Source organism: Schistocerca serialis, chromosome 12 (assembly GCF_023864345.2).
Source record: "Schistocerca serialis cubense isolate TAMUIC-IGC-003099 chromosome 12, iqSchSeri2.2, whole genome shotgun sequence".
Taxonomy (NCBI): domain Eukaryota; kingdom Metazoa; phylum Arthropoda; class Insecta; order Orthoptera; family Acrididae; genus Schistocerca; species Schistocerca serialis.
Window position 1 is genome coordinate 159,547,818 of NC_064649.1, and position 24,955 is coordinate 159,572,772.

At 41.9% G+C, this 24,955-nt stretch overlaps 1 protein-coding gene across 2 annotated transcripts in view; it reads left to right on the top strand.

Moving 5' to 3' along the window:
• Positions 1-24,698, top strand: part of LOC126428467 (PHD finger protein 14) — a 187,096-nt gene extending 162,398 nt beyond the window's left edge. Inside the window, exon 17 of one of the 2 annotated variants that reach the window (XM_050090401.1) lies at positions 24,179-24,698. In XM_050090401.1, the coding sequence (XP_049946358.1) occupies positions 24,179-24,199 (21 nt within the window). In that variant the 3' untranslated portion in view covers positions 24,200-24,698. Of the gene's footprint in view, positions 1-7,415; positions 7,821-24,178 lie in introns of those variants that run through there. The other variant, XM_050090402.1, reaches the window with a different exon arrangement.
• The last annotated feature ends 257 nt before the right edge of the window (positions 24,699-24,955 follow it).

Below are 24,955 nucleotides of genomic sequence, written 5' to 3' on the forward strand. Positions count from 1 at the left end.
TGTATGGATCAGGCGTGTATCTGACCCCACACTTCACCCCGAAGATGGTTGACAAGGTTCAGGTGAGATCAGTACAGCGATTTTCTTAGAACACAGATGCCATAGCCTTACTTTTGTGGACTGGAGCATTGTTGTGATAACAAAGAAAAAGTTAAATTTGAAATTGTTAGAATAGTATGAGAAGCACACTATGTAAGTACTTGTGACTTTCTTCCTCTGAACCTAAGGTAATAGTCAGAGTGTAAACTAGGAGAAACAACTAGAAATGACTGTAGAAAATCTGGATGTATATTTATTCTTTTTAGCAGTGGTAGTGGTGGCAGTCTTCGGACCGAAACTTTTGATGCAGCTCTCCATGCTAGTTTATGCTGTACAAGCCTCTTTATCTGCAAACAACTATCGCACTTCACACCCGTTTGAACTTGCTTACTGTAGTCGAGTCTTGGTCTGGCTCTCCAATTTTTTACCCCTTCCAATGCCAGATTAACCATTCCTTGATGTCTCAACCCTCTGCAAAGCACTGTGAACTGTGTGACAAGAGAGTACCTTTCATCGTACTGTATTCTGAGGTTACTTCTCAATCTGTTCAGTGAAGGACTGTGGGAAGAATTGACTGTTCCTATAGTTCTTGTCTTATTGTATCTGCACAATCCCTGCAAGACTGAAGGATATTAACAGTTTCACCCAAAGAACAGGTCTCAAAGTTTTCTGAATAGTAGTCACAAGATGTGTGGCATCTTTTTTCAGGTGTCTGCCCCTTGAAATTTCCATTACACTCTCCCACTATTTGAATGAACTTGTGTATTCCCACCACCTTTCTCTGTAGGGACAAGACGTGTTCTGTCGGCCCTACCCGATAGGGATCCCACAATTCCCCGTATCTGACTGCCAAATTGTAGCCTGCCGTTAAGTGAACCTGTGGTGTCATTAAACTGAAAATGCTCACACATTGTAATGCTGTCATTTACTGTAGAGTTGAGGCATTACAACGATCAGTATGCGTACTGCTCGTCTCCTCTCTTAATGCTGCCACCATTCTGGAGATCTGAGAACTTTTCATTGAGGGGATAGTTTTCTCTGTGCGTAATTTTTTGGATAGAGTGCTACAGGTAAACACAGCATCTGCATGTAAACCGTGTCGCAGCATATCTACATCTACATCCGTGCTCTGCAAGCCACCAGAAAGTACGTGACAGAGGGTACGGTCCACTGCACCAGTTATTGGGTTTTTTTCCCATACTGTTGACGTTTGGAGCAGAGGAAGTGTGATCGAATGCCTCTGTGTGCTGTAGTTAGTCTTGTCCTCACACTCACCGAGTGAGCAACACGTAGGGGGCTGTAGGATATTCCCAGTTCTCAAAACTTTGTTAGTAGACTTTTTCGGGATAGTTTACGTCTGTCTTTGATAGTCTGCAAGTTCAGTTTCTTCGGTTCACTGTAACACTCACTCGTGGGTCCAATGAACCTGCGACAATTCGTACAGTCCAGTATTCAACCGATAAACCGATGTCTACCACCTGCTCTATCCACAACTGAGCTCATCTGATATTACATTTGATATCCCTAGAAAGTTTTACACATAGGTATTTGTACGAGATGGCTATTATAGTCACAGGACAATTTATTTTTCCGTTTTTTGAAGTGCACAATTCTACATGTCTGAACATTTGCCAATCTTTGCACCACTTTGAAATCTTGTCAACTCTGACTGAATATTTATGGAGCTTCTTTCAGACGGTACTTCATTATAGATCACTGGATCATCTGCAAAAAGCCTGGCATTACTATCAATCGTGTCTGTAAGATTTTTAATATACAACATGAAGAACAAGGGTCCCAACACATTTGTACTTTTGACAAGAAGTGTAAGTGTGACACTGAGCCAAATAATTTTTGGAAATGGAGAAATACTGCATCTACCTGACTCCCTCGATCCAAAGCTTTCAGTACGTCACGTGAGAAAAGTGCGAGTCGGATTTCACGCGATCGATGTTTTACGAATCCTTGCTATATGCGTGGAGGAGGTCATTCTGTTTGAGATACCTCATTATGTTTAAACTCATAATTAATTTGATTAAGAATTAGTTTGTATCATATTTTATTTCAATTCTACAACAAATCAGTGTCAAAGACATTGGACAGTAGTTTTGTGGATCACTTGTAGACGGATGTTGCATGTTCTTTCTTCCAACCACTAGGCAACACAACTGACACTAATACTGATTTCACTCATTGTTTTCCAGTTGCCAGAGCACGAAACAGTTTGGGCGTGTCGTGGGGGGTCGGAGACCTATAGCACACTGACGACATGGCACAGTATTATGTGGTTGTTTTTTTGCACAGGATTTCACACGTCCACTTTCTTACATACTCACCCTGTCTGCCAATTCAGAGGCCCCAGATTTTAGTAGTTGTTGCAAGTTCTATCCAATGTGCACCGTCCTCCCTCCCCCTCGCCCTCCCTTCCTTTCCCCTCTGATATTGTTCTCCTTCTCCACGTTGTTTATGAGGTTTCATTCTTCTTAAATCCTCTATTAAATTTTCTTTCTTACCAGATTTTTCACCCACTCTGGCCACTGTTTCCTTTTTTTTCACTCCTCCAGCACCTACCACCTTTGTCCCACCTACACTTGTAGAGAGATATTTTATTGTCTTTATTGACCCCTAGCTTAAACCATACAGCAAGCTCATACTTGCAAAATATGAGATATTGATAGAAAAATTGGTGTTCGAATATTTGTTTCTTTGCACAAACATACACATTTAAATTCAATTGTTATAGAGCACTTCTCTGCAATCCACTGTCAGTGATATGTCAGTCTTATGTGTGGATACTTGTAGTTATACTCTATCCTCTCTGGAATTCTCACTTCTCAGTTGCCACTTGTAACATCTCCATTTTCCACACCTCATTGACTGCTTGCACCTATTTTCAATTTTCTCTTGTGCCCCAATTTTCTCTTGTGTCCTATTGTCTCTTATTTTATCTCAAGTGTGTACAGGTCATTTGGCCAGTTTCGTATTTTGTCCCATTTTGTTTCTCAATGCTCCAATTCTGAGGGCCCCCCATTCCGTGCCGAGGTCACCGAGTAACACGCAGTCATTCTCCGGCCTCAGCTGTGCGCTCGGACAGCGTCGGGCCATATTGAGTGTGGTCGATAGGAAAGTTGCTTTACCAGTCAGTGTGCATATTCTGAGAGGCAGCCAGAATGGGCAGCTAGTCCTTTCCCGACAACAGGCCCATATATGTGATTTTTTAACATTATAGTGCAGTAAGGTGCCGTCTTGTCAATTTTCCCATTTCCGTTTACTACTGGCAGTGGACGTTTCTGTAGAATCTAACAAGAAGTTGACAAGAGGACCCTCTGAATCCATTGGGCAAACCCCTCCCCCCCCTACAAGTTTTCCAAATAAATGTCAGGAGCAAAGTTGCGGTGGCATAATTCCTGCCGTGTCTGAGCCTGTGCGGATGTTTGCCCTCTAAATCTGTAAATCTCACTACCTTTCCCTTTTCCTCTCTCACAGTGTCGAAGGTTTAATAAAATTTCCTCAGGCTTCTGCCCGCACCGAGCGATCGAAATTCGACACTCCTTCAGCCGAATACTCCTCGACCGTAGTCGAGTAGCTACTTCCACCTCGGACGTAGCGGACTGCACCGTCCTCGCACCGCCACACTGGCGGATACGGCAACTACTCTGGCACTGAGCCCGACTCGGGTCTCGCGACAGCCAGATCCTGTGCACTACCGTGTGGGACCCCGTCCTTTATGACCGCGTCTGCGAGCCTGTGTACTGTGCAGTAGTCGCGGCAAGAGCTCGAGGTGTATTCCTCTTCAGAGATAGCACAGTAAAAGAAACTGTAGAAATTAAAATTTCCGGAAACATTCGACATCCCCAGTAATGTGCAGCCGAGTACGGTGTGGGGTGCTGTCATCACAAAGTCGGAGAAGGTGCATCGACAGCGCGGTTCCTGTAGCTGTAGACTGGCAACGGGCCCAGTAATGTGACCCCCACGGCACCGATAATTACCACTCGGAAATAATCAGAGGATCTCAATCCCTTGCCAGATAAAGGCGTACTTTAGGCTGGAGCTGTACACACCCGCACTGCCACTGCTGCTGCAAGTTTTCTAGTGTCGCGTACCCAGATTTCATTAGATTGCAGTCGTAGCAGTCTTTTCGCTGACTCGGTCGTCTCCTATCTCTCGGGATCTGGCAAAGAATTTCCTAGGTCCAAATATTGCAAATATGTGAGCGAAGACTGTGAGAGTTTAAACTGCTGCTGACAAACTGAAAAGAGGTTGTTAAACCGTTAACCCGTTTCTTTCACCCGTGCAGTTCAGTACCCGAGTATCGGACTGTAAATGTGGAGGTCCGGTACGGGGTTTCGATTCTCGGTCGGCTCTGATGGTTGTCCCTCCTTTCACATCTGGCAACGGTCGGTGTGACAAGTTACACTACTGTACAGTTTTCACACTAAAGTGTTGTTCGCCCCACGAGTAGCTTAGCAGTTCACTCCAAAGTTTGGAGGGAAGGCGGGGGCATACCACCTGCAGTATCACTGAGCCTACCGGAGCACTGCAAGTGGAGGACCGCTTTACATTTGTTATTACGTAGGAGCTTCTTCTGTCTTTGTCACAAGTTCAGAGTTTATATACTTCTTCGTAAAGAAGCGAGATAGGTATCACAGTGAGCAAGAAAATTTCATCATAAATAAATATGGACTACCTGTGTGAAACGGACATTGTGGCATGTAGCAGTTTGATGTCTTACATGTAAAAATAAGTAACTCTTAATAGAAGGATTAAATATGTCTACTCTAGTACTTCAGTCCACATCTTCCTGGCAAATTAAAGATTTTGATGGAATTGTGTTATATTGATTGACAGTAAAATGTAAGAATTGCAAATAACTCTGTTTCTGTGAAATTCGTGAAAGAAGTCATTTTTCTGCATAAGGCCATTTTATACTTTAAATGAGCTCTTTATTTCCTGTAGAATTGGCTGGTGTAAACGAATTGATTTTAAGAGGCTGACCGAGCCGTATGCTAGTAATATGACCGTACCCACAGTCTGGTTATACTTTTTTTCGTTCTAGGTATTTCATATAGTTGAGTGTAAGTCATTACACCATTGTACAATAATGTGGGGCTCCATTGCATAATGTCGTTGCTTTTGTGCTGTGTGGATCACGAGATGCTGAAATTAGCTAATTGTCAGTGAAATAAAGTGTTTTATTTCAAATAAAAAATGGCCTCTTACGAGAAAATTACGTTTGTTGAGGAATGTAATGTGCTGCAGACCTGAGCGTAAAAGACTGTGCAAATTAGTTGACTGGGGCTGTTTCCAAATAGAGTAACAGTATTTTTCTTTGGGCTTATTACATTTTTAAAAAATGTTATAAAATACTTCTTATTGGTAACTAACCTATAATAAATGTGATTTGAGACTTTCTCGGCGTATTCCATTCGTGAAATCTTCTCGGGTGATCAGCCGAGTAAAGGCGTCATCTTCTCGCAACGTTTCGAAGGGTTTCGTACCCATCATCTTCAAGCGAAGTGTCGAGATGCTGTGTTGCGCGGTCCTATAAAGGCTCCTGGACCAGTGACTGATTCCGGGCGCCGACCAATCAGGTACCTGCGGAATCGGCCGCCACGCCAGTGGTGGAGGGTTCGCGGCGCGGACCGGGCGTCGAGTCCCTGCCGGTTCCTAATACGTCTGTGGCCGCTACCGTCTTCGTGCCGGAGCGTTCTCTTCTAATTTTAGTTATTGCGGGATTCCAAGCTGTACTAAGTTGGAAACCAGTGTCTCGATTGATCAGGTTGCTGTTCAACCGAATTTCTACAGCCTCTTTGAAAACTGAATCCCAAAATCCTTTAGCGTCACACAGCTTCTTCGTACCCTCAAAGAGGAAGGTGTGTCCTTCGTTAAGGCTGTGTTCCGCTACCGCCGATTTTTCTGTCTGATCAAGGCGTACATTTCTAATGTGTTCCGAGCGCCTCTGCGTGATGCAGCGCTGCGTTTGTCCGATGTATTTCGTACCACATTCACATTCAATACTGTATACGCCCGGAGTCTGCAGTCCTAGGTGGTCTTTGACTGAGCCAAGTATGTCCTTAATTTTACTTGGGGCATGAAAAATTGTCTTGATGTTGTGTTTCTCAACAGCATACACAGCAACATACAATTCACCATGGAGGTGGAAGAAAACGGAAGCTTGCCCTTCCTTGACATTCTAATCAAGAGGCACCCTGATGGCACCTTGGGTCACGCTGTGTATAGGAAGAAGACACATACGGATTTATACCTTCATGCACAGGGTTGCCACCACCCAGCACAACGCAACTCAGTGCTTAACACACTTGTGCACAGGGCCAAGTCTATCTGTGATGATGACAGCCTACCTGCAGAGTTACAACACCTAAGGAAGACCTTCCGCAGCAACGGTTATAATGAGACGCAAATCTCGCGCGCCCTACACAAGAGCAGGAAGGTAGACACACCAGAAGAAGAAGATGAGACCAGATGCCTGGCATTTCTACCATACGCGGGACCGCCAACAGCCAAGATTGCCCGCATTCTGGAGAAACACAACATCAAGACAATTTTTCATGCCCCAAGTAAAATTAAGGACATACTTGGCTCAGTCAAAGACCACCTAGGACTGCAGACTCCGGGCGTATACAGTATTGAATGTGAATGTGGTACGAAATACATCGGACAAACGCAGCGCTGCATCACGCAGAGGCGCTCGGAACACATTAGAAATGTACGCCTTGGTCAGACAGAAAAATCGGCGGTAGCGGAACATAGCCTTAACGAAGGACACACCTTCCTCTTTGAGGGTACGAAGAAGCTGTGTGACGCTAAAGGATTTTGGGATTCAGTTTTCAAAGAGGCTGTAGAAATTCGGTTGAACAGCAACCTGATCAATCGAGACACTGGTTTCCAACTTAGTACAGCTTGGAATCCCGCAATAACTAAAATTAGAAGAGAACGCTCCGGCACGAAGACGGTAGCGGCCACAGACGTATTAGGAACCGGCAGGGACTCGACGCCCGGTCCGCGCCGCGAACCCTCCACCACTGGCGTGGCGGCCGATTCCGCAGGTACCTGATTGGTCAGCGCCCGGAATCAGTCACTGGTCCAGGAGCCTTTATAGGACCGCGCAACACAGCATCTCGACACTTCGCTTGAAGATGATGGGTACGAAACCCTTCGAAACGTTGCGAGAAGACGACGCCTTTACTCGGCTGATCACCCGAGAAGATTTCACTAACCTATAATAATTGACAAAGACTGAAAGAGATTATGAAATTGTTTTTCTTTGTAAACGAGTAGCATCAGCCAGTGTATTTGTGTATTGTGATTGTCATATTTAAGTAATATGGAAACAGCGCATTGATTTTCTTATGCAGGAAGCCAGTTGTGATGCCTGACACAAAAACTGCACAATCGGCCTCTCTCGGAATATACTGGAAACCTATATTCCACAGTATTTGATGTGTTCCACAATATGTTTAGCTTAGTACACAGTGCTACTCTGCAAGATATGCCCTTCTTTTATTTTTTTATATCCTCGTGTGAATGTCATCAGCCTGTATTTGCAGAAAGGTTACCCGTGCTGTAAAACAAAATCAATCGTGTGAAGAATTAAAACCAGAAGGATTTTTGTTAACACGAGGAAGAAAATGTTTGTGGTTAGAATAAACTGTTTTGTTTATAATTTTAAAATATTGTTCCATTACATGAGTTCATGGTAGCTTTGAACATTTATTTTTACTTTGTGTGTATTCATCCTGTTGGACAAGATGCTATATGATACAAATATACTGATCTTGCCTTCTAAAGTCTCTTGTATAACAAGAATAAACAAATCTAAAACAAATTAAATTTCTTCTTACATACTGTAAGTACACCTCATTCTCCACTGCACTTTTTTCCATCAGAAACATAGTAATGATATAAAAACATTATGTTCTTACTGTAGACATTGGGCAGAGAGTGTGCTGAGAAACTATTGCTCATCTGTTATTGATTTTTCAACAGTGGTTCAACAAAATGGTACAAAAAATTAGAAATGTAGACTATTTTTATGATTTGTGTTGAGTTCCTGGTGCCTGTCTTATAATATGACAAAGAAGAACATTTCCATTTCACTGAGTCTGTGAGAGAGATTTTTGAACAGAAGTTTCATCACATTAATGGTCTGTGTTCACAAACAACTCCAGTGTAGTAATCATGATATTGTACAATTTCTTGTTACTCTTATCTGAGTATTTTTATTCAACGTAAATTTTGTTCTTGCTACTTCACTTTCTACAGTTTAACAGTCTCTCACATGTCGAATGAATGGTTGTTTTGCTGACTCAACCAGTGATGGGGAAGAGCATTCCATACACAAAAAAACTGGACATTATTTATGTGTGTGTTTCTTTCTCATGTGCTGCAATGTATTTTAACTTTTGCCAAAAATTACATATATATGTAATCATAGTCTCTCTCTCTCTCTCTCTCTCACACACACACACACACACACACACACAAAACCTCTGCCATTGTGTGGCATGTGTTATTATCTTTGTTTCTTGTTTCGAATAACTATATCAAGATCATTGGTATAGTGAAGAGAAGTGGATGGAGTGATATGCAATTGGCCAAAGAGATGTTAATATTTATTTGCCTCTTTGATTATTTTACAAAGTATTTGACATGCCAAAATGCACAGAAGAATACATAAGTCTCTTACAAATGGGAGTAATGAAGCATCAGAAGTAGAGGAAAGTAGGAAGCTTGTTACCATTACAGCAGTGGTGCTGACTGCAAAAGTTGGTTCGTATGGCAGAACACTCGGACCGTTCTTTATAGTGTATCCAAAAACAGAACACGAGGCGGCAGGTTTTTCAGGTAAAAAATGCGCTTATTTTTCCACATAGTCACCTTTTACCTCAATACACTTCAACCGACACACGTCCTGCGAATAGATTCTACCCTCAAATTGTGACTGTTAACAGTCTGAACATTATATCAGACTACAGCTACAATAATTTTCTCACCCAGCCACAATTTTCTAAAAATGAGTCAACAGATGGGACTCTTTATGTGAGCCGTATCTGGTCAATACGGTGGATGTTCCTAAAATTTGTTCTTTTTATCTCTTGGGTCAAAGCCCCTTCTGTGGGTTTTGGAAAGGTAACTACAGATACTGTTGCAGTCATATAGGAAATATTACTTTATTTTTCCCAAACCATTTCAGTCCCACAAAAACTAGTTCAAGAAAGCTAAGTAATATTTCATGAAGGACTGGCGACTGCTGTCTGCAGCCGCAATACTCTTTAGTATCCTTCACACTGATCTAAACTGTGTTGTCAGAGTCCTTTCAGTGTAACTGTCCACACAACATCCTGTTGCTGCGTGCCAGCAGTGGCTTCCACACACAACTACTGGATTACCAGTTCTTCTAAGTTCCACAGATGTCCACTGGGCCCTATCAGTCCATTTAATCTTCACTCTTACCAGCATTCCTCATCCTAGGTTTTCCTTCCACAATCTTTTTTCTCAATTTTCCATTTACAATCTACATTTTCACTCTGTTTCTGGTTACATACAATGCATATATATATATATATATATATATATATATATATATATATATATATATATATATATATATATATATATATATATAATATCTGTGTGTGTGTGTGTGTGTGTGTGTGTGTGTGTGTGTGGAGGGGGGGGGGGGTGTTTGCTATAGTTCAATTCTTTTATCTTGGCGGCTCGCGCATGCCCGCCCAGACGCGCGAGATTGCTGCGTTGCCAGTTGCAAACGGCGCACGCGCCAATAGAAGCAGCGCCATAGTATAGTATAGTTCGCAAACTTACGTTTAGGGGGGAGCGCGCAGTTCATGAAGTAAAGCCACCACGGCTTCATTAACCCTTTCGCTGCTACAGAGACGTGCTCCCCGCATTCCGCGCTGTGCGCGATTTTGTCACTGCACTGGTCGCCTGTGCAAACACATCGTGTTCCGACTGCTTTGACAGTCTTATCATTCGATTCCACAAAAACTATTTGGCCCAAAAATTAGACTTTTACACATCTTCTTGACTGATACCTTCCCCCCATAAATGACTTAATTTTGTTTCGATGTTCAACGCAGTTATTATGCAGCATTAAATATAGTAAACCATTGCGCGAAATTTTAAAGAGTTTGCAGAGGTAAAAGTCCATAGAGCATACTTTCCGTATGGTCGATTTTAGTTGTCACAATGTTGAGGGTGAAATGTGGACAAGATACCTAAATTTCATGTAAAATTTACTCTATAACAATATCTCATTTAAGTACCACATAGGTGTCGTATGTAATATTGAGAAATATTCCGTCTTTTGCGTCTGTAACAAAAGTTTTACTTACACTGAGCACGTTTGGCTTTATTTTAAATAAAGAGACAAAGCACTAGAAATTTCAAAAAATTGCGTTCAAACGAATATAATTCGTGAAGTAACGCACTTCGATATTGTTTTTAAATAATGAAAATATTACGCTCCGCACAAGGTTTGAACTCATAATCTTTCGCGTAGAAGCCCATCATCTTAACCATTACGCTATCGCAACTCGTCTAACTGCAGAACCCCATGAAGACTCTGACACGTCACGCAAAATACTGACAAACACTGTTGGTATGACTATGAATTACTCACGCTTCGTCGAAGTACAATAGGAAATAAACAATTACCGCTGTTCTTTATTGCGAAAAATCGGTTCGTGTGATTGATACAAACACCTTTCCTTGCTATCGCCTGAATTAGGTGTCTTATTGCTTGTTTGGTTTAATTAATTAATAGAATATGAAGGAATTGGTATAAAGAATGCTTTTTCCAAACTTTCTGTAAAAGAAAGTCTGCTATCAAGACATTGCTTTTGTTCTATTACTTTATTTATGTCTGAACGTTTCTAAAGCTGAAGACACTCGTCCATGCTCTGCACTGCAGTCTAGATCTGGCAACGTCGTTCTCTGTTCATTGGCTGCCTGTGTTTTGTGATGTCAGATGCGCAGAACGAACCTAAACTCGGCCGCCAACATAAATGACGCGCACTTTAGTCATTCGTTCATTGTGTAAACACACAGGGATTATGCTGGGTGCTTATAATTAAAATTAAACTTTCCCCAATTTAACACATCACAACACAAAAACTAATTACTGTACAAGCATTAAACTGGGTAGCATTAATGCTGAGGACATGGGAAGAGAAATAATGTAAGATCAATTCAACTGAAACACTTTTAATGTGGTGTTACAGTACATCGTGCCATTACTGATGACGCCCATCAGCATCCAGAAGATTCTGAAACCGCAGAATTGCATTCTGCACAGCAGAACAAATCGTGTCTGTAGCTATGCTGGCTACCCCTCTTGATCTGCTGTGCTTCAGATCAGCATGTGTGTGAAAGGCCCCCTTCAGGTAGACAACCAAACCCCCTCCCCCCCAACCGGAAAGGAAACGACTAGTAGTGGTACGGAGTACCCTCTGCCACAAACCATACGGTGGATTGTGGAGTGTCTGTGTAGATGTGGATGCAGTTTTCCAGTCCTTGCACTGAGTGTCAACCATCTGTGAATCTTTTACATTTCACTACAATTTTCTGGTGCAGCACCTTTCCTGTAGCGTGGCAGTGTTGTTCACACATGGCTACGTGAAGCTTGTGATGTTATCCACTCAATCATTTATATACACTGTGACCGTTAATTTCCCTGTAACACATCCTTAGGATATGGCCACAGCAAGTTGCACGTCTGGTTTTTTTCTTCCCATTAAGAATGACAGGCTATGTTCTGTTAACCACTAAGTCACGAATCCTGTCACCGAGCTGTTCTGTAAGCTGCTGCTGCTGCTGCTTTCTTTTTCCACTGGCTGACAGTGAATAAATGTGTCAGATGCATTGCAGAAGATAAGGAACATATTGTTCACCAGGGTTCAGCTGTCTGCTGCCTTGTGGACAGACAGAGGAATCTAAATTTCAAAAGACTGCTGCTTGTAGAATACTTACCGATTTCTAAAGAGGTGGTATTCATTTCCTGTGGAGCTTGTCATATGCCGTCAAAAATGATGTTTCATAACACTACAACATAAAATCTTAAGTGACATAGGTCTATAATTGCCTGCTTCAGTCTCATGTGCCCTCTTAGAAGCTGATATGTCCCACACCTTTTCCCAAGGTGCTCTAGTGACCTACGATTAACTGCTGCTACGAAGAGAGCAATTTTTTATTGTGTTTAAATCGTAGAGGTTTCAATCCACTTTCCTGTGTTAAGCAATTTTATTTGTTTTCTGTATCAGTTCAATTGAAAGGAAGGACAGTAGTGTGATCTTCCATAGCATAAGATTACATTGTTCTCCTTTCACTAACTCGGGTTTGTTTGCCGTTGAAGCTTTAACTTTGTTTAAACTTGTGATGAAACACTTTTTGCTTCTGTAGTGCAGTAACTAATTTTTCCATCACTTCTATATCAGTTTATTTTGTTAACCAACGTAACGAGGTAATCATCAGACTTTAACTCACTGTTGTCACCGAGGAGGATACATTATTCATGAATGACACTGAGTAAGATTCTCCTTATTGAGAGTTAAGAACGAACACAGAGAGTAAATGTCATCTCTGGTAGTGCAGTGGTAACATATTTAAAAAATGTTAAACTGTAAATAAAATACAGAGGGAATAAATCATAAAAACATTAACATTAATCCTAAAAACAATTTAAATTAAATTAACAAGCCCAATAAAATAAAATTAATACAAGCTAAGAGTATTGAAGAATAGCCTGAAAATTTATTACATACTTCTGGTATGAAGATTTCTTTTTCTGTAGAGGTGGTGTACATATTATAAAACTACAGACTATATGAAGTACATAGGCAGTCATAATAAATAAGTAAATAAATAAATAAATAAAAACAGTGGAAAAGGAGGAATAGAACTGAACAGCGTGGAAAGAATTGGAGAAATGTGAGAACTAAGTGAAGTTTAGAAGAGGGGAGGTATTGAGCTGTGTTTCATCACTTTGTCTCTTGTCGATTGCTGGGTCTTTCACTACAGGCCAAGCTTCTGTCCTGTGGAAAACCTGTCACAATCAGGAGAAGTAATTTTGCACCTACCATTGTCGGCTGTCAATTTGGTCGTATTTTCACTACTGAAAATACACTGCACTGTGTTGTAGGAATCCTGTACTTGCAGGCTACACTACGTGACACCTCTCCTAGGTACAGGATCGTACACAGTCTTCTGCACAAACACTGGAAGGAGAATAGAGGTATTCAATTTGTAGTTTTTACTTCATACACGAGATGCAGCAACTTTATACCTCGGCTATCAAATGGCAGCAGATCTAGGCATCCCGCACGACCTTGCTAGATACGTGTTTAAAGCATCCAGAATGAATTGTCACTGTGCTTTACAGTGTGTGCCATTCTGAAACTTCCTGGCAGATTAAAACTGTACGCCAGATTGGGACTCGAACCCAGAACCCCGTTTTGAGAGCTACGCTATTACCGACTCGGCTGTCTGGCACGACTCGTGGCTTGCCCTCACAGCTTTACCTCTGCCAGTACCTCTTTTTTCTGAATGGCCAGCTGGACAGCTAAATTAGTAAGAACAGTTCTGGGTCTGAGTTCGGTACACAGCCTTAATATACCAGGAAGTTTCACATTTAAAGTTTATTGCACAGTACTCGAGGATTAGTACACCGTTTTTTTCAGCTCGAGAGATGAATGTTATGTATTGACTGCTCAGATTGTCTGCAATCTGCTTCTGACCACACACAGTAATCAGAAGCATTTTTTATCTTTCTTAACATTTCTCTTAACACACGGAACCACCGATTCCAAAATATTCTTACGGTTGCCTATTCCTTCCTGCACATGAATCGAATTGATGTTTTTTCACTGAGCCTTCAGCCTAATTCCTCGAGGCAAATTTCAGATACGGTGTTTAGTACAACCAAGTGAGTCCCCTAAGCATTTTTTTTTTTTCTCAACCTGTGCATCATACTGGACCACACTGGGAATATCCCAAATTCCTTTTCTTCTTTAAGAAAATGTTAATGTGGTTATTCACACAAGATGTACACAGAAATAGAACTAGTCGTACATTTACAGATCTGGCTCTGTAGAATTGTCCCGTCTTCAGCTGGTCGCTAGACCCCCTATATAAACTGACAGTTATTCTAATAAAACTGTGTGTATTTTTCATAAACAACTTGCTGTTAATTTCACCAGTTGCAGTTACATTGTCTCTGTGGGAATGTTTGAATAGCTGCAGCTGCCACCTGGCAACCTAAAATATATATCTGTTACGGCACTGACACCTCCAGTAACTTGGTTTGTCTTTGGAGGGGCTTTTGGTAAAGGTTTACATCTACAAAAATTTGTACACACATTTATTCAGCTCATAGTTTTGCATCCCAACACATCAACAACAGTTGATAATGTTGAAATGGTCCAAACTGTGAAGAAAATTGTTTTGGAAAATCGTCAAATTACCGTAAGAGAAGACGCTGAGGATGTTGACATATCGGTCAGATCATGTTTTGGGCATGAGACGTGTGTCAACGAAGTTTGTTCCAAAACTTCCCAATTTTGATCAGAAGAACTGCTATGACATCAAAACCAAAGCCCGATCGTCCTAGTGGAAGTGTCCCAGGAGAACCAAGACCGAGAAAAGTACACAAAAGTTGATCAAATGTTAAAGTTTTGCTCACTCTTTTTTTCAATTACAGTGGCCCAGTGCGTAATGAATTTTTGCCTCAAAGTCATACGGTCATTAAGGAGTATTACCTTGACATTATGCACCGTCTGCGAGAAGAAATATGCAAAAAAGTCTGGAATTGTGGAAAAACAATTCATGGCTTTTGCATGATGACAATGCACCTGTTCATTCATCGTTGTTTGTGAGAGATGTTTTGGCCAAAAACAACACGCCAATCGTGCCTCGGCCACCATGTTCACTGGATTTGGCCCCCTGCAACTTTTTCCTGCTCGCAAAAGTAAAGAGATCTATGAAAAGACGAAGATTTTCAATGACAGGAAATGAAAACTGCATTGCCGGAAGTACTCGAGGCTGTACCAAAAAGAGCTTATGAGAAGTGCTTCGACAATTGGAAGAAGCGTTGGCAGAAGTGTATTGTATCTAAGGGGGATTACTTTGAAGGGACAACATGAATATTGATGAATAAATAAATATTTTTTCATAAAAATGTAAAATCGCCTTACTTTTTTTTACACACCTCACACTAATAAACCAAAGCCTAGCACCTGCTTCACCCATGACAGCCTATGTGACCATTCTATTTCATATCTCTACAAAGTGTTTTACCCAGGTACTTGTATGAGTTGGTCAATTCCCACTGTGATTCATTGATATTATAGTGACAGGATACTACATTTTTGTTTTTTTTTAAGTGCACAGTTTTACATTTTTTATCATTTAGAACAAGTTGCCAATCACTACACCACTTTGAAATCTTATCCATGCCTCACAATATTTGTACAGCTTCGTTCGTACTGTACTTCATCGTACATAACTGCATCCTCTGGGTAAAGTTTGAGGTTATATATTAATGCTCTTCCAAACAATATTAATAGTAAAGTGAACAGCAAGGGTATCTACGTCTGACATGCTGTGTCCTCCCTACCAAAATATTCTCAGTCCAGTCACATCTTTATGTGCGAGTTTTCGTCTTTGCATAACTACTGCAAACTACATCAGTTTCACCCTATGTACTGTATTCAGGCCCACATGTCACTGTAGTGTTATGAAGCACACACTTGCGTCCAATACCAAATTAACTTATCTGTGATGGATCAGTTTGCACTATCAAACCACTCTTCCTGTCAGTCAAAGTGTGCAATAAAGCTCATTTCTCTACAGTTTTATTCAGTAGACTTTCATTGATCTATTCATTTACCCTTCAAGCAGTCTTGTATTGCACCACATTTCAAAAGCTTCCATTCTCTCTTTCTATGCGTGCTGTTTATCATCCGCATATCACTTCCACTGCATCACAAACAAATACTTCCAGGAAACACTCAAATTTATTTTCATTATTAATTTAGTTGTCTTTTTGGGGAAATGGTTTCTTCTTATTGCCAGTCTAAGTCGAATGTCACCTTCACTTATGCCATAGACAGTTATTTTGCTGCTCAAATGACAAAACTTTGCCTCTACTTTGAGCATCTTACTTCCTAATCTGAACCCCCCTACTTATAACATGAACTGAGCAATAAAAGCCCTGTTCACTGTAACATATAATAAAAATGTATTTTTCCTTGTTGTGAGCACACTAGTGCCATATCTCGAGCATTTTAAGTACCCAGAGAGTGTGTCCTCAGTGAGGAGTAACTAGCATCAGTCTTTCACTGCACCTCTCTCATAAGTCCTTGTCATTAAAATACATCTATGAATTATCACCAAAAAAATTATCGAGTGCTAGTTAAGTTCAGTTGTCTTGCAATCGACAAAGAAAAATTATATTTGACCACCGAGGAAAAATACTACAGAGTCAAAAGACAAAATATTTTATTTTGTAATAATTTGTAAACCAAAACATTATTTCAAATTTAAAAATAATATTTTTTTCCTTGAAAAAGATAATTAAAAGTAGAGGAAAGATAAGATTTCTCTCTCCTCTCTAGAACATTTCTTACTTTACTAGCAATATTATGAAAAGGAAAGTCTGCTGATTAGCATATAGTGGAGATGTTGATTCGCAGACAGGCACAACAAAATGATTGCTAGACAAGTAAGCTTACAGCCAAAAAGGCCTTCATCTAAATTAGGCAACATGCATGTGCACACACACACACACACACACACACACACACACACACACACACACACACATTTTCTCTGCCTGCCAAGGCCAGACTACGAGCGACATTGTATGATGGGAGACGCAATTTGGGCATGGGGATAAGGAGGAGTCTGTGGGGAGGGGGGGGGGGGACACCAGTGTAGGGGTGGGGGACAGAAGTGCTGATTGTGGGAGTATACAGGGACGGGATGGAGATGGGGTAGGGCAGCTAGGTGGCCAGACTGGAGTAGTTGGTGAGAGGATGGATGGGTCAGGTCTTGCATCTAGGTCTGTTACAGGTATACGGGCCACAAGGGAAGGGGTCATGTAGGTAGGGATGAGAATATTGTTCAGATTCCGTAGGTGGTGAAAAATCGCTGTGGAAGGAGCGAGAAGTAAAGTGGGTAGGACCTTCCTCATTTCAGGGCATGACGGGAGGTAGCTGAAAGCCTGGTGGAGAATGTGGTTCAGTTGCTCCAGTTCTTGGTGGTACTGAGTCACAAGGGGACTGTTCCTTTGTGGCTGGATGGTGCGTCTTTGGGAGACGGTGTGTGACTGCAGAGACCGGCACGGGAGAACTGTTTATATTTCGAGAGGGACCGTTCACCGGTACAGATGTGACGGCCACGGGTGGTCGGGCTGTACGGAAGAGACGTCTCGGTATAGAAAGGGTGACAACTGTCAGAGGGGAAGTATTGATGGTGCTCAGTAGCTTTGACACACACAGAGGTACTGCTGTAGCTATCTTCGAGGTGTAGATCAGCATTGAGGAAGATGGCTTGTTGGGTTGAGGAGGACCAGGTGAAGAAAATTGGAGAGAAGGTTTGAAATTATGGAGGAATGTGAATAAGGTGTCCTCACCCTCTATCCGAGTCGCAAAGATCAACCTGTGTCAGGTGAGGGGTCTGAGATTTGGGTGGTTAGAAAGGATTCCAGAAGATGCCGTACGAATATGTTGGCACGGGATGGTACCATGCTGGCCCATTACCATATTCTGGATTTGTTTATAGGTGATGCCTTCAAACGACAGTAACTGCGGTCGAGGATACAGTCAGTCGTGGCGACCGGGAAGGAGGTTCTGGTTCGGAATCGGCCTCGTCCTTCCCTGCTCGACCCCTGCTCCCGTGGCCCGTACCCCTGTAATAGACCTAAATGCAAGACCTGTCCCATACATCCTCCCACCATCAGTACCACCACCTACCTCATCAAAGGCAGGGCTACCTGTGAAAGCAGTCACACGATCTATAAGCTAAGCTGCAACCACTGCGCCACATTCTATACGGGCACGACAACCGAGTTGTCTGTTCGCACATACGTCCAACTGTGGCCGAGAGACAGCCGGATCGTGTAATTGCCGAACGTGCCGCTCGACTCTGCGTGCTTCACTTCTGTGACTGCTTCACAGCCTGTGCCGTCTGCATCCTTCCTACCGTCACCAGCTTTTCCGAATTGCACAAGTGGGAACTATTTCTGCAATATATCCTACATTTCCGTAACCCTCCTGGCCTCGACCTTCAATAGCAATTGTCCTTCACGCACCTTTCCTGTTCTCACTCCGGCACTACACAGCCTTCTGTTCCACCGACGCACCCACACTCTTTATACTTCTCACCTTTTCCACTCCCTTCCGTATAACCTTCCGACTTGACCTAGCTGCCCTACCCTCTCCCCGCCTCGTCCCCGTATGCTCCCACGTGGAGCACTTCGTCGTGCCCCACCCGTACCGTACTCTCTCTTCCCCTCTCCGCCCCGGCATCCTCCTTACCCCCACCAAGGTGCACTGTCGCTCGCAGTCTGGTCTCAGTAGCTACAGCCGTCGGTCGTGTGTGCACGAGTTGCGCTTGTGTGAATGAATGTGTGTTGTCCAATTTAGAAGCAGGTCTTTTGACCGAAAGCTCACATTTAGTTTTCTTTTCCTTGTACCTGTCTGTGACTCATCTCCTCTGTATGGGGAGTAGCAATCTATCATTTTCCTAATATTGTCATTATTCCACTGTTTGAATTTGTTTCTTTTGTAAAATAATTTTCAGATTAACAGTGCAAAGGGTATCTTCTGACAGTTTTATGAGTGGAATAAACTAAAAACTTTGGTTTTGAAGCCGCTATTTCATAATACTAACTTTTTAGCATTTTAAAATTACAGAATTTTAAAGTTGGCTTTCTTTCCTGCGGATTCGAGGCAGCGTGTCAAGTATTGGTAAAGTGGTTGGTGAACTATTAAACTTGCTGAAATGTGTTCACATTTATGCCTGCAAAAGATTGAGGAGGAGCACTAATTGTCCAGTAACAGCATTTACCATTTGATATCCCATACTCATGTCAAATATCACCGAGAACACTCATTATGTAAAATACAGGAAAGGTAATTACTTAACCTGTAGAGGAATGGTGCATAGTGCACAGAAACACTAATAGGAAACAGTTAACCCTAGGTTTTGAGTTCTTCACCTGTTGCTAGTTAGAGTACACACAGTCACCTCATCAATCCTTTTCCTTCATCCCTCTTCCTTCCCTTTCGACCCTTCTGCCAGAAGAGTCACCGGCTCTGAAACCTAGTTTTTTTATGCATTTTCACATTACATGTTTTCTCCTGCCACTGCTTGGTGAGTAGATTATTTTCTCTATCCAATTATATCATCTAATTTTAAACCTTTTTCTGCTACACCACATTTCAAAAGTCATCTCGTCTGAACACCTTATCATCTGTGTTTCACTTATGTACAAGTCTACTTCTCTGTTTCTCTTCAGTAATAAATAAATAAACACAACGTATATCATTTTCACAGGAAGTTTTTTTTTGGAGGGGGAGGGGGGGGGGGGGGAGTGTTGAAAAGAGATCAATACACCAGCAACATCAATGTAATATTTACATCTACATGCATGCATGAATAATCTGATGTGGCGGAGGGTACTTTGTACCACTAGTAGTCATTTCCTTTCCTTTTCCACTCACAAATGAATTGAAGGAAAAATGAATGTCGGTATGCCTCCATACAATCCCTGATTTCCCTTATCTTGTCTTCACGGTCCTTACACAAAATGTGTGCCTGAGCCAGCAGAATCATTCTGCTGTCAGCTGCAAATGCCAATTCTCTAATATTTTTTCGATAGTGTTTCATAAAAAGAATATTGCCTTCCATCCTACAATTCCCCTTTGAATTCACAAAAAATTTCCGTAATATTAACATGCAATTTGAACCTGCCTGTAACAAGTCTAACAACATGCTTGAGAATTTATTCGATGTCTTCCTTTAATCTGTCCTGCTGGGGATCCCAAATACTCGGGCAGTACTCACGAATGAGTCACACTACCAGTAGCGTTCTATACACAGTGTCCTTCGTAGACGAGCTGTACTTTCCCGGAATTCTCCCAATAAATTGAAGTCGACCATTCGTCTTCCCTAGTACTGTCCTTACACATGTATCATTTCACGTCGCTTTCAATCTGGTCTTGGGGAGCACAAAGAGCTCAGTCCTACTGAAGAGGAAAAGATGAATAAAGTAAATACGGCACACCAGAGAATAGTAAATTAAATGGTTTATGAAATATCCCATTCCAGAAATAAGATGAGGAAAGAAAGGTAGTGTTTTATTTCTGGTCATTAGGAACGGAGCACAAGCACACATTGTAGAAGAACGTAACTGAAATTGATTGTAATTGTGTGAGAGGTACCCACCTGAAACTTTCAAAATTGTTTGTGAAATTACAGAAAATGCAAATCCAAGTTGTCCGATAGGTATCGGAAACTAGGTCCTCCCGAATACGAGTCCAGTTCACAACTGTTAGAGCATCTAGCTTAGCAGAGGTAAAGGGCAGGGCTAGGAGAGCAGTCGGGAAGTTAAAGTCGGAGGTGGGTGTGCCGAGTCGGTACTGCAGTGGTTATGAAATTGTCACCCTGGACAGTGTGAGTCTTAAGTTTCCTCCTCTCTTAGTCCTGAACACTGTATCATTTATATTCTGTACTATTCCCTTCTTCCATTTTTGTTCGAGAGAAATTATGTTACTTTTCTTTCTCTCTCTCTCTCTCTCTCTCTCTCTCTCTCTCTCTCTCTCTCTCCAGTTTATTAGCATTAATATTGAAAATGTTGTTACAGTTAGTTGACTAGATGCTGTGAGATTTTTCTAATAATATCAGTTATTTGGACATACATAGAAGACCATTCCCAATTCTATCACAGAGCTATAAGTGATTACAGATTCACTTATTGCGAATTGGTGCTTTTTTATGAGGGTCTTAAGTGCTGGGCCCAAAAGGAGGAGACAGTGGCACTTCTGCATCAAATCAACTCGAGAAGCATTAGTCGATCCGGGAAATAAGATAGAATTGTCCCACACCTTAAAAATATCCCAGTATTTGTCGTAAGTTATATCGGACGAGGAAATGTAGTGAATCATTTAAATCTCGACAACCGGAAGAAAATTCGGAGCCCGGTCCTCACAGTTGTAGTGCAGAGTCTCGGCCACTGCACCACCTGTCGCCGTTCCCGCACAGCCGAGTGCGCGTCTCCGGATCGGTCTGCCGTGTCACCTGGCACAGTGGAAGCTCACGCCCTGACCCTGCTCACCGTGTTCTTACTTGCCCACAATTAATACGCATTCAACCTCTCTAACACTTCCCCGTCCCCTCCCCAAACTGCAAGGAACCACTCACACTCTAGTTTTGAAGTAGAGTGCACACTGTCTTTTTAAACGTGGAAGGCTCCTAGTACACACTCTCTCCACATATCTCTGTACTTTGCACATCACAAATTTTACTATATATTTAGGTCCCTCAGTTGGCACTAGAATTCCTTTCTGTCACTTCTCTCACCTTTCACCTCGCACACCAATTTACTGACGCGAAAAATGCCAAAACTACGGTCGGGCGTCTGTGTTAAACTGTGGACCCCCGTATAACTGTTTGGGTCATGTCTAGGTAGGTGTACGATCTGTGTTATAAACTTTGGAGATCTCGAAACTGAGGCTGCTGTCGAACGGGCACGACGTCTCATCCGTCTTCTCGGGCAGCCGGAAAACAGGTCTCGTACCTCAACATTATTGCATTTTCGTTTCTCGGAGACTACTAACTTTGGTTTCGGAATGAGACCAACTTGTAGAAACGTGAGTTATTTGCTTAATGTCTTCCATTTATTGGAGGACTTCGATTGACCTCAGAATCCGGGTGGTCCTTATCACAGGTAGTCATACCTCTATATATAAGGAAAGTTCAAAAAGAAACGAGCTGGAGGCATAATTAAAGAATCCGGTACCTGTATGTTAGAAGTACTGACCCCGGCTGTCAAGACACTCGTTCCACTGTGACACGAGATGGTGAATGGCTGTCTTGTAAAACTCCCAGGGCTGCAATGTTAACCGGAATCTCAGGGAGAGAGGTCTGGACTGTGTGGAGGGTGGCAGAGAACCTCCCATTTGAATTTCTGTAGGAGTGCCGTGACCGTGTCGGCTGTACGAGGCTTTGCACTGTGAAGGGTGGTCGAGGTTTGCGAGTAATGCTGGGCATTCACTGTTGTCCCTTGCTGAGGGAAGTGAATCAGAAGGGGGCCATCTCGGTCAAAGAAGAATGTCAGCACAGGGGCACCTCGGACGACGACGACGACGTCTAGCCGTACGTGCGGAACTGGGTAACATCGCAGCCCCGGGAATTTTATGAGACAGCCATTCACCGCCTTGTGTCACAGTGGGACAAGCGTCTCAACAGCCAGGGTCAATACTTCTAACATACAGGTACTGATTTCTGTAATTATGCGTCCGGCTCGTTACTTTTTGAATGTCCCTTACACAAATGTGTAGATCAGTGATAACTCCGTGCGCTTGGACTCTGAGAAAAAATAAATGTACTGTATTATGTGCAAATAGGTGGGGAAGACTCTCAATTGTTCAGCTACACAACTGAAATTGAAACGCCAGAAGTGACGATGACAACTGTACAATATCTAGGAGTATTAATGTCAAGTGACTTACAGTGGAGTGACCACATAAACCTGTGTGTAGAAATGGCAGATACTAAAGTGAGATTCGCTGGTAGAACACTGGCGAAAAATAGTTCGCCTACAAAAAAAAAGCAGCTTACAAAAACCTTATTCGACTGATTGGGTACTGCTGGGACTCTTCCCAGATAGAATTAAGAGAACATATAGAAAACAATCAAACAGGACCAATGTGTTTCATCACGGGATTTGTAAGATGTCACTGTGGTGTTCACTGCTATTTAAGTATGTATCCCAAAAGAATCAACTCACATACATGTGAAGTAATGATCAGAACAGTCCAACCAGAGAATTCACCCCACTTATCAGCTGTCGACCACGAATAGTGGGTGAGGGCAATATATTATCTATAACGTACCTTAAAGTTAATAGTAAAAATTAGTCTTAAAGCCCGTATTTAACACGACAGCGCCCCGGAGCTTGTCCTTTCGGAAACTTGATAACCCGTCGAGTCATTCTTTTCGAACTGTAGCTGTCTCCCACGTACCTCCTCACCCTCTTACGCGTCTGCTCAGTTGTAGATGCGACAGATACTTCCCCACTCCCACTGGAACGCATGCCGTCTCGCGCAGATACGGAGATCTTTACGGGTAGGATTGTAGGACGTGGGTGACGTCAAAACTGGGGACGGGTAACACACTGTACGTTAAAAGGTAGTTGTACGGGAGGCACCACGTAAGGCTCGAGAACCGTCTGTCGGCAAAGAGACTTTCTGAGTTCCCCGAAAGTCATATTAATGCAAGCAGAATTTTGCATACTTAAATAAAAGAATCGGATGTCTGACACCTGATTATTTTTCACAGTCCAGGAACAAACACACCAGGTACAGACTGTACAAAATTAACACTACAGGCTTAGTACGAATAGCTTTAAGAGACACTAGTAGTTTCCAGTGTCATTTCGTAGACAGGAGAGAGCTAAAAATACATAATAATACAAATTTAAATTTTGATACGTTACTGATGTGACTTACTCCAGACTGTTTTAAGAAATACCAGGAGCAAAACACAATAGAGTGCAGCAGGTAAAATGAGTGAAAAACTGAAATTTAAATTAAGCTTTGTACATTAATGTAGTTAAATATTCTGAATGGTCCCCTAATAAAGAACTGGGGCTCAAAATGTGTAGGCATGTTGAACCCAGTATTTTAAAAAAGGCCTATATAATGTTAAGTTATTCCTGCTGTGTATCTGTTTCCTGGCATTGTAAAATCTCAAACTGAAAACAGTTTCGTTTGAAAGGTTCAATATAATTTTTGTCAAAAAGTAATTGGCTGCCACTCTTTACAACCTTACATCCAGTGTGGATTTACATTAATGAAGGTATGTTTTGTTTTTGTTGCAGGAAACTGATTCAGACAACTAGTACTGAGAGGGAACTTTTTTTTTCCAAACTCAATGGCATTTATATCTTATTCTTTTCCTTAATTCGTAATTTGTATGTGAACAAACTGAGTGTGATAGAGTATTTATATCTTAATCTTTTCCTTAATTCATAATTTGTATGTGAACAAATTGAGTGTGAGAGAGCAATTATATCTTATTCTTTTCCTTAATTCATAATTGGTATGTGAACAAATTGAGTGTGAGAGAGGAAATCTATGCAGAAGCTTTCTTCCAGTTGAGGAAATATATGCAGAAGCTTTCTTCCAGTTGAGGAAATATATGCAGAAGCTTTCTTCCAGTTGTGTATTTTCACAGGTGCAGGCAGCTGCCTGCTCCTTTTCTTCCCTTTGAATGTAATTGTTTGACACACAATCGGCTGATACAGCTGCTACAAACTTCCTAGACCATAGTGGTTCTTTTATATTACTTTCTTTTTAAACCAGTATTGTAATGGTATAATAAACTACTTTTACTGCAAACTGTGTTTATTTGCTGCTTTTCCCTTCTTCTATCCCAAAGATCCATGAGGTAAGGTGTAAACAATGTTTTTCTTGTAGATACATGTGGGGGAAAGGGGGGGGGGGGGGCGTGCATGCAGTGCCGGATGCGTACCCTTGTCTGCAGTTGCATGGGGCGTGGTCGTTTTGGAAAGGAGAGGGAGGAGTTGCTTACTGTAAAAATGTTGACTATTCAAAGATGTAAGTAAATGTATTGTGTACTTGGTATCGCTCAAAGA